Source organism: Balaenoptera ricei, chromosome 16 (genome assembly GCF_028023285.1).
Source record: "Balaenoptera ricei isolate mBalRic1 chromosome 16, mBalRic1.hap2, whole genome shotgun sequence".
In the NCBI taxonomy this organism is placed as follows: Eukaryota; Metazoa; Chordata; class Mammalia; order Artiodactyla; family Balaenopteridae; genus Balaenoptera; species Balaenoptera ricei.
Genome location: NC_082654.1, coordinates 57262376 through 57282162, shown reverse-complemented (window position 1 = coordinate 57282162; position 19787 = coordinate 57262376). Strand labels below are relative to the sequence as shown.

At 49.3% G+C, this 19787-nt stretch overlaps 1 protein-coding gene across 2 annotated transcripts in view; it reads right to left on the bottom strand.

Annotated features, from left to right (window-relative positions):
* Positions 1-929: 929 nt before the first annotated feature.
* POLR3A (RNA polymerase III subunit A) overlaps positions 930-19787 on the bottom strand; it is a 53444-nt gene continuing 34586 nt past the window's right edge. The window contains exons 20-32 of one of the 2 annotated variants that reach the window (XM_059899164.1): positions 18291-18461; positions 17262-17375; positions 16234-16269; positions 12232-12318; positions 12063-12145; positions 10971-11141; positions 9777-9870; positions 9490-9582; positions 8681-8845; positions 8013-8177; positions 7705-7836; positions 6149-6281; positions 930-4275 (exon numbers count right to left, since the gene is read on the bottom strand). In XM_059899164.1, the coding sequence (XP_059755147.1) occupies positions 4127-4275; positions 6149-6281; positions 7705-7836; positions 8013-8177; positions 8681-8845; positions 9490-9582; positions 9777-9870; positions 10971-11141; positions 12063-12145; positions 12232-12318; positions 16234-16269; positions 17262-17375; positions 18291-18461 (1593 nt within the window). In that variant the 3' untranslated portion in view covers positions 930-4126. The remainder of the gene's footprint in view (positions 4276-6148; positions 6282-7704; positions 7837-8012; positions 8178-8680; positions 8846-9489; positions 9583-9776; positions 9871-10970; positions 11142-12062; positions 12146-12231; positions 12319-16233; positions 16270-17261; positions 17376-18290; positions 18462-19787) is intronic. The other variant, XM_059899165.1, reaches the window with a different exon arrangement.

Sequence of the window (19787 nt, the reverse complement as noted above, 5' to 3'; positions counted from 1 at the left end):
CCCTTCTCTACATCTGTTTCTGCTTTGCAAATAAGATCTTAACCATTTTTCTAGATTCCACATATATGCATTAATATACGATAATTTTCTCTTACTTCACTCTGTATGACAGTCTCTAGGTCCATCCACGTCTCTGCAAATTGCACAATTTCATTCATTTTTATGGCTGAGTAATATTCCGTTGTGTATAGGCACCCCATTTTCTTTATCCATTCATCTGTTGATGGACATTTAGGTTGTTTCCATGTCCTGGCTATTGTAAATACTGCTGCAATGGACATTGGGGAGCATATATCATTTTGAACTATGGTTTTCTCTAGATATATGTCCACTAGTGGGGTTGCTAGGTCATACGGAATTTTGCAGCTTTAACCCTACCCTGTGCTGGACACATTTTTATCAAGTTTGCTCCACCCCCTTCTGCTGAAGAATTCTTTTTAGATGCATTAGTATCAGATTTACCTGTTTTGTCTACTGCTGTACTTTTAGTACCTATGACAAGACTCTGGACATAGCAGGCCTTTACTAGTCGAATGAATGAAAGAACAGTTAAGCTAGACACCTGATCCTGGCCAGGTGGCATCTCCAGGGCACGGGTGTGGGGGTCACTTTGCTGCATCCCACTGGGTTTGAATTAGCTACACTGGGGCGGGGGGAGCGCTGGGTGCTCACTGCTTACCTCTAGAGGTGGGCTTGTGGCGGGAATATTATCTTGGGAGTTACAGCTCACATGTATCCCAATCACCCTGTTTCACAACCCACAGGGATGAACTGCTACACTTTTTTGTATAACAAGTTTTCTTCTTTTGAGTTTTGGTAGAAAAAGAGAGTTCTGCCAAGAGACAACAAAAATTCAAGAAAAATCATCATTCCACATAGTGTCAGATTCAATCAGACATGAATCAATGTGAATACAAATGGATAAACCCTGAAATAGAAACACAGCACTGTAATTTATTTAACTCTGACACAGACTCTGAAAGACTCCAGCATGTCTCTTCCGCCCCCAAAGTCCTGAACAAAGTGGGGAGAATTGGGGGGGTAGAGGGTGGGGACCGTAACTGAGTCAGTCGCTCTTTTGAGCCCCTGGTACGAAGGATGGAAAAAGGGTCAAGAACTGGACAGATCACCAGTCAGAAACATGTGTCTGCTAATGGATGAGACGGAATTTAAATGTGTTTTTCTTATTTCTTCCAAACAGGCCACAATAAAATCCTAACCTTCTATTGAGCTCACTCTTGAGAATACACTGCTATCTGGTGTTTGAGTTCGGTGCTTGCACAAAACCCGAGGCCAGGGCAGGGCGGATGATCACATTAGGGAGAATTTTAACTCCCACCCCTGGGACGCACAGTGGGGAACCTGGAGTAGGGTTTACTGGCCAGCGCCGCCTATGGGCCCAGCAGGGCTGGCAGCACCAGGAGGAGGGTATCTCACTCCTCACTGGGGGTGTGCCCCTTACCGGAACCGCGTGCTGCTCTGAACCCGAGCCCGGGCCTGCAGCCACTGCAATTACAGGTCTCACGCAGGGAGTCAGGGAGTGCTCGCCGAGGCAGGAGGAGGCTCCTGGCAGTGCTGCCTTTATTTTTTTATTTAAAAACATTTTTTTGGCCACCCACAACGGGTGGCATGCGGGATCTTAGTTCCCCGACCAGGGATGGAACCCGTGCCCCCTGCAATGGAAAGCACAGAGTCCTAACTACTGGACTGCCAGGGAAGTCCCAGTGCCGCCTTTATTACTCACAGCAGCACATGGATGCCACGGTCCCTCCCCCCCACTTCACGTATGTGTCACACAGAGCAAGGTGGGCGCTGGTGTTCCCTCCCGCCACCCAATTCCACCCTCCCTGGCCCTTGCGTGGATTCCAGCAGTCCTGGATCTGATCAGCTGTGGCTTACTTCCCAGGAAGCCAGCCGTGTGGCTCTGTGGCTCTTGGCAGGTTGGGTGAGAGAAGCAGAATCCGTGGTGAGGCTTCATGGGGCAACCCTGAGTAAGCGTGTTAATGCACTCAACACTTTGTCTTCAACCAGGCCACCTTAGTTCAGAGATGTGGGGGGGCCTGAATGTGAAAAATGGCCTTTTTTTCACATCACTGGCACCCTAAATCTGTCGGTTAACCTCATGGGCGTGGGGATCAAACAAATTTTAACAGAATTTAAGCCTGAGCATTGACGAAAAGTCACTCAGGTCAGGAATTCCTAACTCAAAATCACGTCAGTATGGGAGGGAAAGCACTCATCCCAAACACAGACCCAAGAACCAAGGGTTAACGCTAAATGCCTTAGTGGCACTAACTCAGAACCTGGGGAGTCAACTAGGGAATGACCAAAGAAGGTAAGTACATTCTACTGCTTGAATTCTCTGACTCTCCCCTACTTTTTCTTTTACCACATCCATCTCTTTAATCATCCAGACCATCTTCTTGCTCAACAGATGCCCATCTCTTTGGTTTGTGTTGTTTCTTCCAGTGGCTTGATACACTGAGATGAACAGGCTGTCATTTCAGAAGTAGACCTTCCTTCTCAAGTGCACGGAGCCAGAAAGCAGGGTCAAAGCCCCACTTTTCACTGTTGTCTCACTTCCAACCAAGCAGCCTTGGTTTTCCAAGGCCTCATGGGAGGGAAGGAAGAGCCAGAGCGATAAACTTGGCTCTGGGCAGGGAAGGAAGGAGGACAGGATCCATGGAGCGTTCTCCAGAGGGAGTAGATCTGCAGCTGCCACAGTTCCTTCTCCGTGGCCCTGGGCCAATCCCCAGGAGCAAATTCAGCACGAAGAACCACCGTCTCCAGAAGCAAACCCCTGTGCTCTCTGGAAGACAAGCTACACACATTTCTTTCCTGTGTCGCACAAAACCCCCTCATAAGCCTTGAAAAACCCACCAGTCATGGTGCAGTCACTGGCAGAAGCCCAAGCAGGCAGTTAAACACAGGTTTTCCTGGGATGCCCTGTTGGTTCTCTCCTCATAGCCCGACGTGTGCTTTCTATTGTCACAGATCTCCTCTTTGAGGAGCCTGCTGTGCCAGCTGGGGCACGTCCCCAACCCTAGCTGGCACCCACCCCTGTGCAGGCCTTCGCCCTTCCTGTCTGGGTGACCGCTTCAGCCCCGAGAGCTGGTGTCTGCTTGCACCCTCCGGGAGGACCCTCTCCCGCCACTCCCCTGGGACACCTTCTAGGCCCCCGGCTCTGCAACTGCCCCGCGTGCTCTTCGGCCGCAGGTGGCAGGGCACACAAGCAGATTCCGCAGGAGGGTGTGGGTGCCGCCCAGGCGCTGTGGGGGCCTGGACCAGCCTCACTCCTCCTCTCTGCGTACACGACAGTCCCCACCTCAGCAGGCCCCGCACTCCAGCGAGGCGTCTCCAGGCCACGAAGGATGGGTGTGCCTCTTGTCACGAGGTTCAGCCCCGACTATGGGGGTCGGAAGCAGACAAAAAGAGGGTAGCTGGGAGGTCTGCAAAAGATGTTTCAGAGCAGCGCGGCCTCACGACAGTTTCAGCTCAGTTACAAATCCTACACAGTCCCATTTGCTTAACCAGTTTTTCCAGTGACGCTTCAAAGCTGGCTTTCTTGATTTCTATAGCTTCTTGGTTTCAAAAGGAAAACCAAAATAACAATAAAAACTCCAAATTCTTCAAAGTGGACAAATAAATAATAGTAACAATATTTACATTAGTATGTCACACTTGGAGATGGCAGCATGACTGGGGAACGGAAGAACTGAGGATGTGCCCTGGCCCTGGGGCTTAGACCTGGCTCCCGATCAGGGTGGGACACCTCTCTGAGTGGATGGAGGGACAGGTGAGGTGGGAACGAGCAAAGATGCTGGGCTGGGGGCTCCTCGCAAGTCCAGGGAGGTGGAGTGGGCAGGAGGTGCTGAGCTGTCCCTAGATTAATTAGGTTTCAAACAAACAGACAAATCCCGGTTCTCCCCAGCAAGCACTGTGCTGTGGTCTGGGTCACTGGGTGAGTGGCTCCTACGATGCCGGGGGCCTTCTCTGACTGCCAGCATGGTGGGGACGGCAGGGCCTCGGTCCTGGGGAGCACAAAGCTCACGAGTCAGCTGCTGGCCTCCAGCCCCTTTCCAGACGACAAGGAGCCGAGGTCAGGAACGGTCCCCTCTTCCCTGGACTATGTGACAAGGGGGATGTGGAATTCGCTGGTGTCGAAGATCAGGGGCCTCCTGGGAGGGCTTGGGTCCCTGTCAGCCTTGTGGAGCAGCTTGAAGAGCCCGGTTCCAATGTTCATGGGGATCCCCATGATGATGCATTCAGACACCCCTGAAACCAACCAGAAAGGAGGTTAGAGAGCTTCTCGACACACGGGTAGGTTTTCAGGACAGAGAGACTACTGACTTGGGAGTAGTTAACTGGGCTCGGAGTCCCAGCCCCACTACACATCGACGGACTGAATCCGGGCTGCTCGCTTCACGCCTCATCTATAGATGCTGAAGGCGTGGCATGGCGCTCCTGGACGGGTTGGGGGAATTCCAGCGAAGGGCAGTGCCCGCCCACAGCCCCGCTGCTGGCTCAGAGGTTTCTCCATCTGAGCCAAAGGCACCGTGTGGGCCTCACCTTCATGAGCACTACACTCAGACAGCAGGGATATACTGAATGACATTCAGGAAACCCCAAGTTTGCCACCCAGCGCTTCCTTAACTTAGGGCCCAGGAGACAAGCAAATGGGATCATAGTAAGCAGATGCCAATCCCCCTGGAGACAGCAGCAGAGACTTGTTCCCTGGGCCCAGGGGTCAGCGCGGCTTAACAGAACCCCAACCTCGGAGTCCACAGCCTGAATCAGAAACACTCAGAAGGCAGGGCCCTCGTAGAGTGACAGGAGTAAGGTGACAGTGCAGATTCTCCAAGCTCCTTTTCAGATTTTTAATACCTAAATGTTGGGCTCTGCGTCAGGCTTCTGGTTTTACAACAAGCAAGTGTGTACCTGCTATGTTCTGGGCTTTGTGCTATCAGGGCACCAGAGAGGCAAACAACCAAACTAAAAACCAGCACGTAGTAAGGGCTGACACTGAGTTACAACATTTAAAGGACCAGGAGATTTCAAAGTTGGGGTAGGGTGACCACACTAGATGCCCAGAGGGGTCAGTGGTAGAGAAGGGGTGGTGGGCGGGGCCACAGCAGGGCAGCAGCAAAGACCAGGCCCAGCGTGCTGGTGGTAGAGCTGGGGAGCTGGGTCTTAGCCCTGCTGTCAAGCAGACTCGCTCTTACTTTTGCCTTGGCCTTGCCCTTCTCCTGCCCCAATCTCTGCTCCCTTTTCTTTCCTTTTACCTTTCATTATCTTAAAGAATCATGTAATTTCTCTTTCCCTCTATTTGCAACCTGTGACCCTTGGGAAAGAAAGAGTTTATCTCAGGAGCAAAAAATAGGCATATACCGACTGGGGCCCCACCTGACCGTCATCTTGGGTGGCCAATCCACACAAGGAGGTGAGAGGGGAAATGGCCACTAGGAAGCAGAGCTCTGGCGGCGGGGGTGAAGGCCAGGCCTGGAGTCGCTGTTGGAGCCCCAGGCCCTCACAAACTCCCACCTCAGGCCACAGGGTCTTGCTGCGGCATGAGAAAGTCTAGAGCAAAGTGGGCACTCCGGGTGGGTGGGGATCTGCTGTGACAGCCGCCCCTCGTACTCCCTCTCCCCCAGGCCCGTCAGAGAGGCACTGTGTGGTGGGAGAGGAGGCTAGGGCAGGGCAAGACGCTAACAACAAGCGAGTCAGTTCCCTCGGTCTTCTCACCGAGAAAGGGTTCGATACCTGCGCCTCACTGATGTGCCGAGACGCCATACAAGGTGCCTGGCGCAGGCATGCTGGCTGCCTTGCTCAGGAAGTCAGGACAGCGGGTGCCTGGTGCAGGGTCAGAGTGGCCGACTGTAATTCTGAGGACTAGAAAATTCCTACATGCCCAGCGGCGATCTTTTCTCTGTACTGACAGAGAAGCCTTCTACAAATGTGAGGGATGCAGGGTGCCACAGTCAGGCTTTGGAGATAAAAGATAGGTCAGTTCCAATTCCATGATCTGTGACTTTATTCTTAAGTAAAAGCTCTGCCTGCTCAGTTTCTCCACCTCCTGAGAAGCCCCGGCCACGATCTAAGCTGCATCAACAAAGGCCTCTGGGGAGGCTGCTACGAACACCAAACTTACCACACACGGAGTCCTTCTGCCCGAAGTAGGCGGCGTCAAAGAGGTGGTCGGCTGTCTTCTCGAAGGAGGCCAGCATCAGCACGCTCTCCTTCATCTTGGCCAGGCCAAACCTAGTAATGCCCAGGACTTCACCCTGCGCCACGGGAGAGAGAGCCAGAGTGGTACTCATGCCACGTACAAAACGCATGCCCCGCCTTCCCTCAACAGAAGCAGCAAAAATCAGCAGAGCCGCAAGTCACAACCTCAGGTTTAAACAGGATCCTAACAGCTATCTGTCCCACCTGTGTCCCTCTGAGGCCATCAGCCACTGACAACACAGATCCTTACACTCACAGCCAGGTGCCATTGGAACAAAGACTCAAGAACTGAGAAGTAAAGAGTGGAAATATGTATATGTATAACTGACTCACTTTGCTGTACAGCAGAAACTAACAAAACATTGTAAATCAACTATACTCCAATAAAAATTAATTAAAAAAAGAACTGAAAAGTAGGGAATTCCCTGGCGGTCCAGTGGTTAGGACTCTGCGCTTTCACTGCTGAGGGTCTGGGTTCAATCCCTGGTTGGAGAACTAAGATCCTGCAAGCTGCACAGCACAGTCAAAAAAAAAAATCCCTGAAAAGTAGAATTAAGAATCTAACTTTTAAAAAGGCAGTACTTCTGAAGATGTTTCTTATGGTTCAAAGAACTCAAAACTCAAATAATTTAAAAGCCTCAAAGTAGAAAAAGAGTTATGTAAATTTAGGTGCTTTCATTTAAAGGTATGTTGTGCCATCATTAAAAAAGTTTATTTATAAAACTATGTAACAACATGGAAAACATTTATAATGTTAGAAAAAAGCCAGAATAAAAATGACATGCTTGGGACCTCCCTGGTGGTGCAGTGGTTAAGAATCTGCCTGCCAATGCAGGGGACACAGGTTCAAGCCCTGGTCCGGGAAGATCCCACATGCCGCGGAGCAACTAAGCCCGTGCGCCACAACTACTGAGCCTGTGCTCTAGAGCCCGTGAGCCACAATTACTGAGCCCACGTGCCACAACTACTGAAGGCCGCATGCCTAGAGCCCGTGCTCCCCAACGAGAGAAGCCACCGCAATGAGAAGCGCGCACACCACAATGAAGAGTAGCCCACACTCGCCGCAACTAGAGAAAGCCGCGCGCAGCAACGAAGACCCAGCACGGCCAAAAATACCAACCTCAGTTCCCCCCTCAGATTATGTTAACTTGTTCTTTAACCTGGAAATGGCTACAGAAGAAGAGTGATGAATGGGTTTAACAGGGAATAAACCTCAGTTTGCCATGGAATCCTTGGGCTTTTGGCAATGGCTAGTTTTCTTTTAGGATAAAATTTCTAAAAAGGACAAAAACCATGCTCTGCCTCCTGCCATGAGGTTGTAATTTTCACGCTGGAATTTCACCAGTACACCCAAACCTGACCACTATACTTTGGTCTTGGGGTAACGGTGGTCATCACAGTTGGGCACGCTATGTGTCCTACAAGCTTCGTGCTCCCGAGACTGGGTTTGCGACGCCTGGCTGCCAGGCCCCCACGAACCTTGTAGGTCATGAGGTCGGAGAGCAGCATCACGTGCCGCCGGTCGATGCTCATGCCGTGGTTGACCATCGTGTACTGGATTTCGTTGATGATAGTCGTCCGGGCAGCTTCGATGCCCAGGGTTTTCTCCACCTGCGGAGGGCTAGGGTGAGCAGAGGCAGCCGCGTCCTCCTCTACCCTGCAGCTCCCGGCACCCCGTGCGCTTCCCCAGAGATGGGAGTGCAGACCGAGAGCAAACGGCAGGGTCGGAGGAGCATGCCAGGAGGGAGACGGGACGACGGCAAGGTGCCCCTGGCCGGAAGCAGTACCTCATATGTGTTGTTAGAGGTGGTTCGGGTGCCCTTCACACCGTGGGTGGCCATGACTGCCCGCAGGTTATCACCCTCCACCAGGAGCTTGTACTTCTCCTTTCCGCTCTGCTCGTCGATGTGGATGACAGCTCGGGACACCTCCGGGATGCCCTGCACCACCACCTGGACTCACAGACAGATAAGTCTCCAGACCCCACAGTGCCTGCGGCCCCCACCCACCCGGGAGCCTGGGAAACCACAGCGGCTGTGAGAACTGGGAACGTCAGGGCCTGGGTCTGTGACTTTGATCACCCCATTTTCAGTGGTGATTGTCAGCAACATGCCAAACTTGGGAGTGCCTGTGTGCTGTTCTAGTGGTTGGGGGGAAGCAGAAGCTCAGGGGACCATGCCCCCTTCCACCACCAGTTTTATGAAAGAACAAAGAGAAAACGAACAGGCAGAGTTGGTGTGGCAGTTCTAAGAAGGAAACCGGAACCTGCCTGACTCCTTAGGGGTGCAGCAAAGAAAAGAAGAAACAGGGCGCCACCTTCAGTCTCAGCAGTGACAACGCCCTTGTGGCTTCCTGACACCTGGCTCTTCAAGTCAGAGGTGAGCGTGGTCCCTCCCTTTATGCCTCTCCAGGTATTAGGCTAGACGCGGTCCTGGAGAGGTGACCTGTGTCTCACCTTGGGGAGATCCTCTTTCAGAAACTGCAGCACGTAGTACATGGAGCTTTTGCTGTTCTCTCGGGGGGTGACACACACCACAGCCTCACCATGCACGGCCACGTCGCCAGGCTTCACGCGGAGCTTGGACATGCAGATGGAATACCTCACCGTCTCAGCGTTCACCTGTGAGGGATTGCACGCCCAGGACATTACTAGCAGGGTGTGGAGGCTGCGGTTCCAGTGTTTCTTGGTCTTTTTGCATCGTTGCCCCTCTATGAAGCCTTTTCTGTCATTTTCCCCCGATCTCTCTCCACATCACAATATTTTAATACCAGAGATATACTGTGCATTTATGTACTGTAATGTATACCTCTGTCTTATTCATTAAAGAGTAGATCCCCACCCTAACCCTTTTTTGCCATTGCTACCTGTACATAAACACCCATGATAATTAAGCCAGGTCAATCCACGCATCCAAAAACATCTCCTGAGCCAGCCAGGTACTGTGCTGGGGGCCCACAGGTGAGTAAGACACAGCTGGCACAACGGTCCTTCCAGATGCTGTAATGCTGTTATCACAGCAAATGGGTATTATGGCCTGCACAAAACCTCCACTGATTTCCTGTGTGCCCCTGGGTGGCAATGTCTGTGCTGGGGTCAGGTGTAGAGAGAAAATGTGAAGGTACAACAGACTCACAGAACAGACACTGAGTGAAAGCCTCTGCAGGGTTTCCTGTGCCTTGCGTAGCTCTTGCCCTAGTTTATCAGCGCCTATCTTGGGTCTAAAAGAGGATGACTTCCTCCACGCATTTAATTACGTGACTCACTTCCAGCCTCAGAAGTCTGATCCGTTCCAGGGAGAGCTTGACGAGAATAAAGCAATCGTCAGGAAGAAACACTTCTTCAATATACTCTGAAATCTGTGGTGTCAAAAGATCAGAATGTTCATCAGTCACTTTCCCTTCCCTCAGAGCATACAAGGCTCACTCTGTTTTTTTAAGGATACAGAGCAGTGTGGACACACTGACTAGCAAATGCACTACAAGTGGTTCTTACGCTTACTGGCAACACTGCTGGTTTGGTTTTCTTATTATTAAGAGGGATTTCTTCTTACCTCTCCCAAGAGGGTCTTCTCAATTCTCCCTTTCACGAGGCGAGCGTAATCTGCATCGTCGTCCTTGTCCAGCTGTGCTGTGATGATTGGAGTGCTGTGGGAAGGAAGGGCAAATGATGACAGCACAAGGAATGAGGCTGTTTGAAGACCACCGCTTTGTTAAGCCCGGGTACCACTTGCAGTCGTCATGTTAACAGCAACTGCAATTTACTGAGCGCTTACTGGAGTCAGGCATGCCACTGAGGGCTTCACATACACGTGCTCATGAGGCAGCCCACTCGATCAGTCACTGAGTGACTTTCACAACATTCTTCCTGGCCAAGCGAACCTACCTTTTCCTCTTTGGTCCTAATGAGTAGCTATTTCAGTTCTGTTCCCTGAGTAAACTGACCCTTCGTGTACTGCAGCTTCCTCCACTTCCACTGCCACCCCTACCATCTCCTCTTCAGGACACCTCCAGCTCCTCCAGCCACCAGCTAGGAGCTTCCATCCTCGCTGTCCTGGACGGCATCCCCCGAATGCACATTCCTGGGAGATCTGACCAACCTAGAGGAGGTAGGCAGAACTCCTGCCACCCTGGACGTCTACAGGTGCTGTCCTAGAACCAAGTACAGCTTTCTTTCATTTAATGTTATACTGTCATTTCGTTAGACTCGGATCAGAGGTGAAACGTGATTTTGTCACTGAATGCGCTATAAGGTATTTCTATCCTTCCTAGTCTCACATCACCCACAAATCCTATCATGAAATCACCGGGGTGGGGGTGTGGGTGGACAGGGAGTGTGTCACAGCATATGACCATAGCTCAAGTGGTAGACACGTCAGTCAGGCCTAGTGAGGCTGGGAATAATGATATCAAAAGGATGAAATCTACACTGACACATGCTTCCAATTTTTCCAGGCATTATTTTTAGGTTTCTCTCTTTCATGTGACTTGTGGCCATAAAGAACCATTGCATCAGTTTTGACTCTATCCAGTTTGGACTTATTTTTTTCCAGTTTGGGTTTTTTAAAAGGCAAGATATGATTAACACAAGCACGCATCACTCCAGAGTTTGAGAAACTGCCTGCTAGCATCTCTCTCTCTCTCTCTCTCACACACACACACACACACACACCCCACCAAGAGAAACACTGTTTCTCAAGGATCATGACAGGTGAGTGTGAGAACAAGAGGGACACGGATGCGGGTACCTGATGGCTTTGGAAGCGTTGATGATCTCTTTGATGCGGGGCACACCCAGGGTGATGTTCATGGAGGCCACGCCCGCGAAGTGGAAAGTCTTCAGGGTCATCTGGGTGCCTGGCTCGCCAATGCTCTGGGCACAGAGTGCGCCCACCGCAGAACCTGGCTCCATCTGTGCCCTGAAAGGACAAGGTAGGGATGAAAAGTCCAGTAAAACTGCTAAGGAGACGGGGATGAAATGTACAGCATGGGAAATACAGACAATAATGATATAATATCTTTGTATGGTGGCAGATGGTAAAGTAAGCTTATCATGGTGATCCTTTTGCAATATATAGAAATATCGAATCGCTATGTTGTGCACCTGGAACTTGCACAGTGTTGTAGATCAACTATACTTCAATTAAAAAGACAAAACCAGGAATTCCCTGGCAGTCCAGTGGTTAGGACTCCGAACTTTCACTGCCAGGGCCCGAGTGGGCCCAGGTTCAATCCGCGGTTGGGGAACTGGAAGTAAGATCCTGCAAGCCTCACGATGTGAGGGGGAAAAAGAAAAAGGGGCCAAAAAAGACAAAACCAAAAACTGCTGGGGAGGCTACTGATTATCTCCTTTCAACAGAAAAAATACAGATGCCATCAGGGCCAGGAAGGAATTGGCAAGGACCCAGGCTAGGCTTGTGATCGGGGAAGCACCCGGCACAAATCAGTTACAGGTGCAGATGCGGGGACGTGATGCTCAGAGGGGTCCGATGACGACAGTGAATACCGCGTGGCTACCGGTGGTCAGCGTGGGATGACTGGAGAGGATCTAAGAGCTCTGCTAACAAATGGTACTGAAGGTGGACAGGGCAGCTGGCAATTGCCAAATATATCGGTAGTTTCTCTGCGGGGAGAGGGCAGTAGGAAATTTCTTTGCAATTATTTCTTGGAGCACCCAGCCTGTCTAGCCACTGGAGTCCCTAGGGAAGAGGTGACAGAACCTGCTCAATGCTGGCAGTCAGTAAGCGGAGTGGGCGCAGGATTTTGTTTCCTGGGGAAACAGGAAGCATACAAGAGACCCACGTGACTGCCGGGCAGTCTAAGACAGTTAGCATCCTTACCTCATGTACTTGTCCCTACACGTCTCCAGAAACTTTTCTATTTGGGTGGGGGTGATCCGGTCCAACTGGTACAGCACCCGGGGCTGGAAGGAAAAAAGCCAAGTATGAGTCAGGGCTGGCAGCAATGGAAAATACCTCCATGTCCTGACACATCTGGGAGGGCCGTTACCTCTGTTGTGCCGTTATCGTTGATGCCATATTTATCTCGGGTTTTCTTGATCTTCTCAGAAACCTCCTTAATAAATTTTTTTATCTCCTAAAAGATTACACAACAAACATCAGATACATATTTCTCAGCAATCTGGATGACATGATTCGTTCTGTAAACTTCAGTAACGTGACGGGTCCATCCTATTTTAGTGGCAGCTAAATATGACACTGTAAAGGGTACGAAATGGATACAGGTTCTATTACAAAATGTTTTTCCAAGGAACACGACACACCATCCACACCCCGGACACATCATTCATTGGTTTAGTGTTTCTAAGGCCTTTTTACTCTGATGATGCTTCATATGTATAGAGTGACGGCAGGACAGCCCTTCCCACTTGCCGCCTTCTCTTCTCTCCCCTGGCACACCCTGCTGCCCACATTCACGCAGCCCAGAGTAAGTACAATTGAACCACTTGTACTTTTAGTCTCTAGACTGATAACTTTTTGAGGTTTCTTCTGCAGTTGTGCTGGTCAATTTAAATACTACGAAGTATGGTTTTGTAGACACTATGTACATTTCAAACACTTGCCTTCATTTCAAAGGAAACACTCCCAAGTCCCAGCTTTGTCTCTGACCCTCAGCTCTGCACTGGTCCCCCATCATGCTCCCTTCCCCCACACAGTCAGAACTTTGTAAGGTCTCCAGGAAACCACTCTCCAAGCTGGAAATGAAACATTGGCGTATCTGCTGTTCCCACTGTACTTAAGAACAGCACTCTACGCCCCGGGACGATGACAAAATGGAGCAAGAAAAAGGGGGAAAAGCACACCATGTGGAGGATCCATAGGGCACGGCTAGAGACGACAGGCCTAAGTTTTCTGGAAACTGCTCTGAGGGGAAAACCCATCTGCTTTACAATTTATAGTGTGTGGGTGAAATAAACCCAGCCTCAAGGTCACTCCTAGAACCAGGATCAGCTAGCATCTCCTCTCGGGGAGTTCTCACGGAGGGTATGGTACGCTTTCACGAAGCACACCCATCCACGTCCTGCTGCCAGGGGGCCAGCAGCGTGGGACTGACTGTTTTTTAAATTTTTTTTTAGACGTTACTTTTTTTTTTTTAATATTTATTTATTTATTTACTTATTTATTTTTGGTTGTGTTGGGTCTTCGTTTCTGTGTGAGGGCTTTCTCTAGTTGCGGCAAGCGGGGGCCACTCTTCATCGCGGTGCGCGGGCCTCTCACTATCGCGGCCTCTGTTGTTGCAGAGCACAGGCTCCAGACGCGCAGGCTCAGTAGTTGTGGCTCACGGGCCTAGTTGCTCCGCGGCATGTGGGATCTTCCCAGACCAGGGCTCGAACCCGTGTCCCCTGCATTGGCAGGCAGATTCTCAACCACTGCGCCATCAGGGAAGCCCTGGGACTGACTCTTAGAGCACTTCTCCGGTGAGCTGAGGGCACACCCGGTGCAGTAGCAGTGTCCTTCACAGGCTGCTCATCGGCCGCTCTGGTTTGATCCAGGGGCGTTGTTGAGAGTATGGGAAAGGGTGGAGAGACTGCACTTCCCCTCAGCAGCCCTCAGGGGAATATAATTCCCCTCAGTGGTTTCGGACAAATTGTGCGGGCACTCTGGCCAACTACAGGCGCCCAGCTGCTCCGCGCGGCAGTCTGAGGGCGGATCCACACACCCGGACGGACCAGTGGGCGGGCCCGAGGACTGGATGCATGCTGTAGTGGCTGCAAAGCCTCATGAGGTCTTGATTCTTGATTCCGAGGCCGGCTGAGGGGCCCCAGGAAGACCAGCATGCCTGCCCAGAGTCTGCTCAATCTATATCACATAGTTGAAAACATCACAAGTTTTGTCTGAAACAAATGTTTCAAAAAGCAGACTGAACAGAAGCCCACTTTTGCAAAAACAAAATCCTCTAACGCAGGGGTCCCCGACCCTTGGGCCACGGACCGCTACCAGTGCGCGGCCTGTTAGGAACCGGGCCGCCCAGCAGGAGGTGAGCGGCGGGCGGGTGGGCGAGCAAGCGATGCTTCATCTGCTGCCCCCCGTCGCTCGCATTACTGCCTGAACCTCCCCACCCCCGTCCATGGAAAAACTGTCTTCCACGAAACTGCTCCCTGGTGCTGAAGAAGTTGGGGACTGCTTGCTGCCATAAGGCACCTACAGAGAGCCTAACACTTAACTAGCCAGGTTTTATCCTAACACTGCAAAAATAAATCTCTTTAGCCTCCCATAGACTAACGAGCAATTTCTAGTTACTATCTTTGCTGAAAGCAAACCACTAAAACTTCTGAGGTCCACATGGTCCATGTTCACAAGCTCTTCTTCGTCAGCTGCTGCCCAGCCTGGCAAGCTCTCCCTGTTGGGCGGCAGGGCACTGGCCCCATCGCTCTAGAGCAGAGGCCACTCGGGCTGACTAAGGTCAGGGGCTTGGCCAAGACAAGAGGCCCCTCTACAAAGTCAAATGCCTTCTCCACAGTCTGCTCTCAGGGCAGGGGTTTTCTGCAATGTCATCTTTGCCCACTGGGCATTTCAGTCTGTCTCCTAGGAGCCCAGGTGATCAGGGGGCTACGTGGGTGGAATCCACCACATCTTGGCTGCCCCTTGCTCATGAACACAGGTTTCCCATGACTGTCCTTTTTGGTCAACTCTCCTCATTGACAAAGCGTGGAAATACGTGGAGGGTTACCATGCCGCTCAGCCATCATTCTATGCAGAAAAGACTTTTATTTAAGAAAGGACTTTTACTAATTTACAAGAACTTGAAAATTCTCAAGAGACTCTTTAAAGAGAAACTCTCCAGGCTTACTTATTAATTACAGGTTTGAGGCCACGTTTTCAGATACAGTTAGTTATTACAAACCACAGGTGGAAATTAGAGCTGGAGAGGGCAGTGGGACAATCTCTCCTGGTGTGGCTCTGCCTAAAACTGTGAATCTTCAAAAGCGATAATACCCACTTCCACTTAATTTTTCCCCTGTATTATTCAGTATTAAGAGCCTCCTTTACATGGGTGACGTCCTCCCTGAGCCTACTTGTCTAGCTGTGGTTGTGTCCTTTAGGGCGAACTTCTGAAAGCCCTCTTGAACCAGATGTTGCCATTCGATTGCCAGGTGTTCAAGGCACAGGCTAACCAGATGTTGCCGTTCGATTGCCAGAGCCCAAGGCCAAGCAGACCAGGGGGTTTTCATCTGTGAGAAATTCCGCACACATGAGCAGTCAAGAACACACACCTCAAACCATTCCCCAGCTCAGGTGCTGGAAAGGACAGTTTTCAGCTGCCACCCACGTGGACATGCTTCTGGTGGCTTTGCTGAAAGGAATGACTTCCCTTACACAAGAGTTAGGGCAGATATTCTGGAAGTTAGGTTAAAAGGAAAAAAGCTCACTTTTTGGAAATGAAAACTGAAATAAGCTACTAAGAATTCAGCTGGACCAACCCATGCATACTACAGGAACTCAGAACACGGCAGCTGGCAGGCAGTTAATCACACAACTGACCAGCAGCTAACTCTCACACTCAGTCCACAGTGCGTCTGTGAGCACAGCTGTCGGCCTCTGGCAGGGCCAGGGCTCAGCACCACCCAGGAGCTGCTTCTGTCTCCTCAGCTCTGACACGGGCCATGGCCGGACAACATTTCAGCAGCTCAGAAAAATCTGCTCTGGCCAGTGGATTTCGGACCCTCTTGGCAAATCAATCTGAGCCCAGATTGTGAGCCACTGGAGGGCGAGGACATGTTCAATCACCTCTGTGTCCCTGTGATCTGTGGGGCGTACAGTACGAGGGGACGGCTGAACAAGTGCTCACTGAACCCACAAGTGCTGCTGGTCAGGGGTTACCGTCAAACCGCGTCTAAGACAAGAAAGGACCAGTCCAAGGTGATGAACAGGGAAGTCCTGTTTGCCAGAACCGGGACAGAAATCTGTGGTCCCCGGGCCTGGCAGACAGCTGGGGTGCAGCAGAACTACTCCTCCACGCTCGGCGGCCACAGCACGTTAAGCACATTACCTCGTTATATTTCTCATAGCCTGTCTCAGTTAAGGTCTTCAAGGAGAAACAGAAACATAAATAAGTAAATATAATCGTGAAGAAAAATGAAATCACACTTCTCATTTGTTACTTAAGAAAAAAAAAAAAAAGAAAAAAAAAGCTATGAAAAAACCAAACCAAAACCAAAACAAAGGCACTCAGCCTAGTCAGACTCTTAATTTTAAATATATTAAGGTCTGGAAGAGTCTCTTTTTCACCTTTCACATCTTGTCACGTGAAAGAACGGAGTGAAGCGCTTGTAACTAAAACATTCTTATTTACATTTTTTACTATTTTTATTTTTTATATACTTCAAGGGATACATTTGTGCTTTATTTGAATCAGCAATCAGTACACAAAGGGAACCAGGTACTGATTCCTGTATCCTTTTGCTTTTTGTTTTGGCCACGCTGCTTTTGATCATAACCATGATTATAAACAGGAAGGAGCAGGTCAGTGAAATAAAAATGAACCAAAAAAACCTAAAGAGGATGTCAAGGTAACAGGTCCCTGGAAGAAAATGGAAGGCTGACTCTGTGCATTTCTAACCCATGTTACAGTAAGAAAAAAAACAATTTAAAATGATAATGGTATTAAGTAAATGCTATGACATCATTTACTGTACAAGACACAATAAATGGCATTAAAACAATGCTACTACTATTACAAATGATTGGGATTCAGAACAACCGAGGAAGGAGATGGCCCACAGGGTGAAAAAGTGGGTTGTAGGGTGTTGACAGGGACAGGGTTAAAAAAAAATCAGTTCTCTAACTAAAGCATTTTTCTTCTACCAGGGAAACACTTGTGCAAAAGACAAACTAAGAAAGACATGAGATAAATTCTTTATGTTGACTGCTGAGATTCTGCCTGGGCCAGTCTTAAATTTTTTAACAAGAAACACTCTTACATAAACACCCACCCAGCTTATAAACTGCACTGCTGGCACTTGGTGAACAATTCCTTGGTGACAGCAGAGCCGGGTGCATGGCCCCCGCGGAGCTCACCTGCAGGAAGCTGTCCTGGCAGCAGAGAAACTCATTCTTCTTCGTGATGGACTCAGCAGTCAGGAGCAGCTCATTCTTACTGAGAGCAGGCTCGCTCTGGCACGGGAAGACGGCCTCGGGTATCAAAAGGAAACAGAGTGATGTGGGGGGCAGTATTGGAGGAAGGAATTTACAAGAGACAAAACAACCTCACTCAGAGTGAGCTTTTAGCAACCTGTGATGTTTTTTTTTTCTTTCAAAACAAATTGTAGACTCTACCTTTAATATGAAGGTGAAAACGGGATAAACTGATACTCCATCTTAATACAAAGGCTTGTGGGCCATTCAGTGGGTATCATGCCATTTCTCCCCAACCTTCACCCCACCCCAGATTTGCACTAAAATCACAAATTGTTGTTTTTTAAAAAGAGCCCAAAATTTCGAGAGTGAAAATATTCCCCCACCTCCAAGCTCATGGGGTTTCCCCTAAAGTTTTAATGGTTGCACATCACCCTAATGGACGGACCAGTCTGTATTTGACCTGTCCTCCACTGATGGTCTGTGTCTGCTATAAACAATTCTGGAAGAACATTCTTGGCACATTTAGATCATTTTTGTAGGGCAAATTCCTGTAAGTGGAACTTAAATATTGGTCAAAGGCACCCACATTTAAATTCAGATCAGTGTTGTCCAGCTACCTCTCAAAAAGATTGTTCTAAATTATACCCCCAGTTAAAGCGTGTGAAATGTACCTGCTTCTCCACACCCATGGCTTTAACACCGTCTCTATTACACTTTACTAGATACAGACAAGAAGACAAAGCCCTCTTCTATTGGCATTTGATTACTACCAATAACTAGACTTTGAAATTGAGAAACTATTTTTCCTTTAATACTTGGGGGAAATTATGCAAAGGAACACAAAAAAGAAAAATACTAACTCAGTGGTTGGGTAGATATGACAGCATTAACTGTGTGCTATGCCAAAGGGCACCTCCATTCTAAAGAACTGGCCTTGAAAACACTGACAGATATAATGCTAAATCTTACTTTGATGTTGTCCAGAACTCTTTTAAACTCCAAGGGTTCATCTTTTCCCTCCATGGCTGCAGGATCTAAGCCATCTCCCCCGTAAATGAACTGGATGATATCGCCTGTAGAGCTTCGGACTGTCAAATCATACTGTGAGCAAAGATCTTCAAGGGACTTTACGAGCCTCCTCTAAAGTAAAAGGAGGAGAGGAGACAAAAGCTCAGCTGCTTTGAGAAGACTACTCACGCATAAAGAGGTTGAGATTTGCAACTCTGAGTTTCAAGGTTACCAGCGTTTTAATCACATAAAAACAATTTATTAGAAATCCCTTAAAAAGAGTCCCCTGACTGCAAGAACAGGCCCACAAGGGCCTCACTAGCCTGTGCGGTGGGATTTAGAATATGCTCCAGCCTCCAGTGTATTAGAATACATGCAATTTAAACCCCAACACCCCCGAAGGACTCTGCAAACACTGTTTTCCTAGGCTGCTTCGCCTTCCCTCTCTGTCTCCCTAAGGTATAAATTAATGCAATTGCTTTGCATTTCTAAACACAACTTAATCCAGGACCCCTGTAGACTTCAATATGAATTACAGAGGATCAGGTGCAGGCCACCTTCTGGGACAGAGTGGGAAGAAGAGAGAACAGGAATGGCATTGCGTTTGAACCAGCAGGCAGCAGCGATTTCTCAAGTCTGCTTAGGGAGAACCTCCCACCAGCAGAACACTCCAGCCAGCAATGTGATGGGGGCTCAGGGAGTTAAAAAGAAAGAAATCTTCCTCCAGGCAACTTCAAAACAAAAATCACTCATGCCACAACTAATTTGTTCTAGGCTAACACACTGCTCTGGGAAAGCCATACTCTCCACTTCAAAAAAGGTGAAGACAAAAAATAAAGTCAACAGACATTTGGGCAAGAGTGGTAAAAGCAGTTCACAGGCTGTTAGGTTTCTGACAAAAGCAGCACACTCCAAAGCTAAAGGGCAATTTCCCATGAAAAGATGATTAAAAGGGAAGCAGTTATCAGTAATGCTACAGGAGGTCCAGACGAGGTTATGGAAATAGGTGTGTACTGACTCGGGTCCATTTCGCCCTCATCATTGTGTGCTCTGGCTCACTCATTCGCATCTCTGGTTTATCAGTCCTGGTTTCCCAGTAATGCAAAGGGCCGTGTTTCTCAATCCACGGTGGGGAGAAAAGGGACACAAAGCCACAGCAGTTCATGGCCTAGCAACTTGGATTGTTAACTTCATCATGTGTTGTAAGTAGATAAATACATCAAAAAATTAAAAACAAACAAACAGAGATTATGGAGTACAGAGTAGAAATGAGAATTAGACACTGGTGAGAAATCCTTTCCTTGTGGTCTTATGGAAGAACAAGGTAGGATGTGTTTTCACCCCTCTGCCATCAGGGGTACTTCTGCGGCAGTCTGAGAAGCACAGGCATAGAGGAGTGTCTAGCTCAGCCCTGTCCCCGGAGACTACTATCTTACACCTGTACATACAATGGAGAAA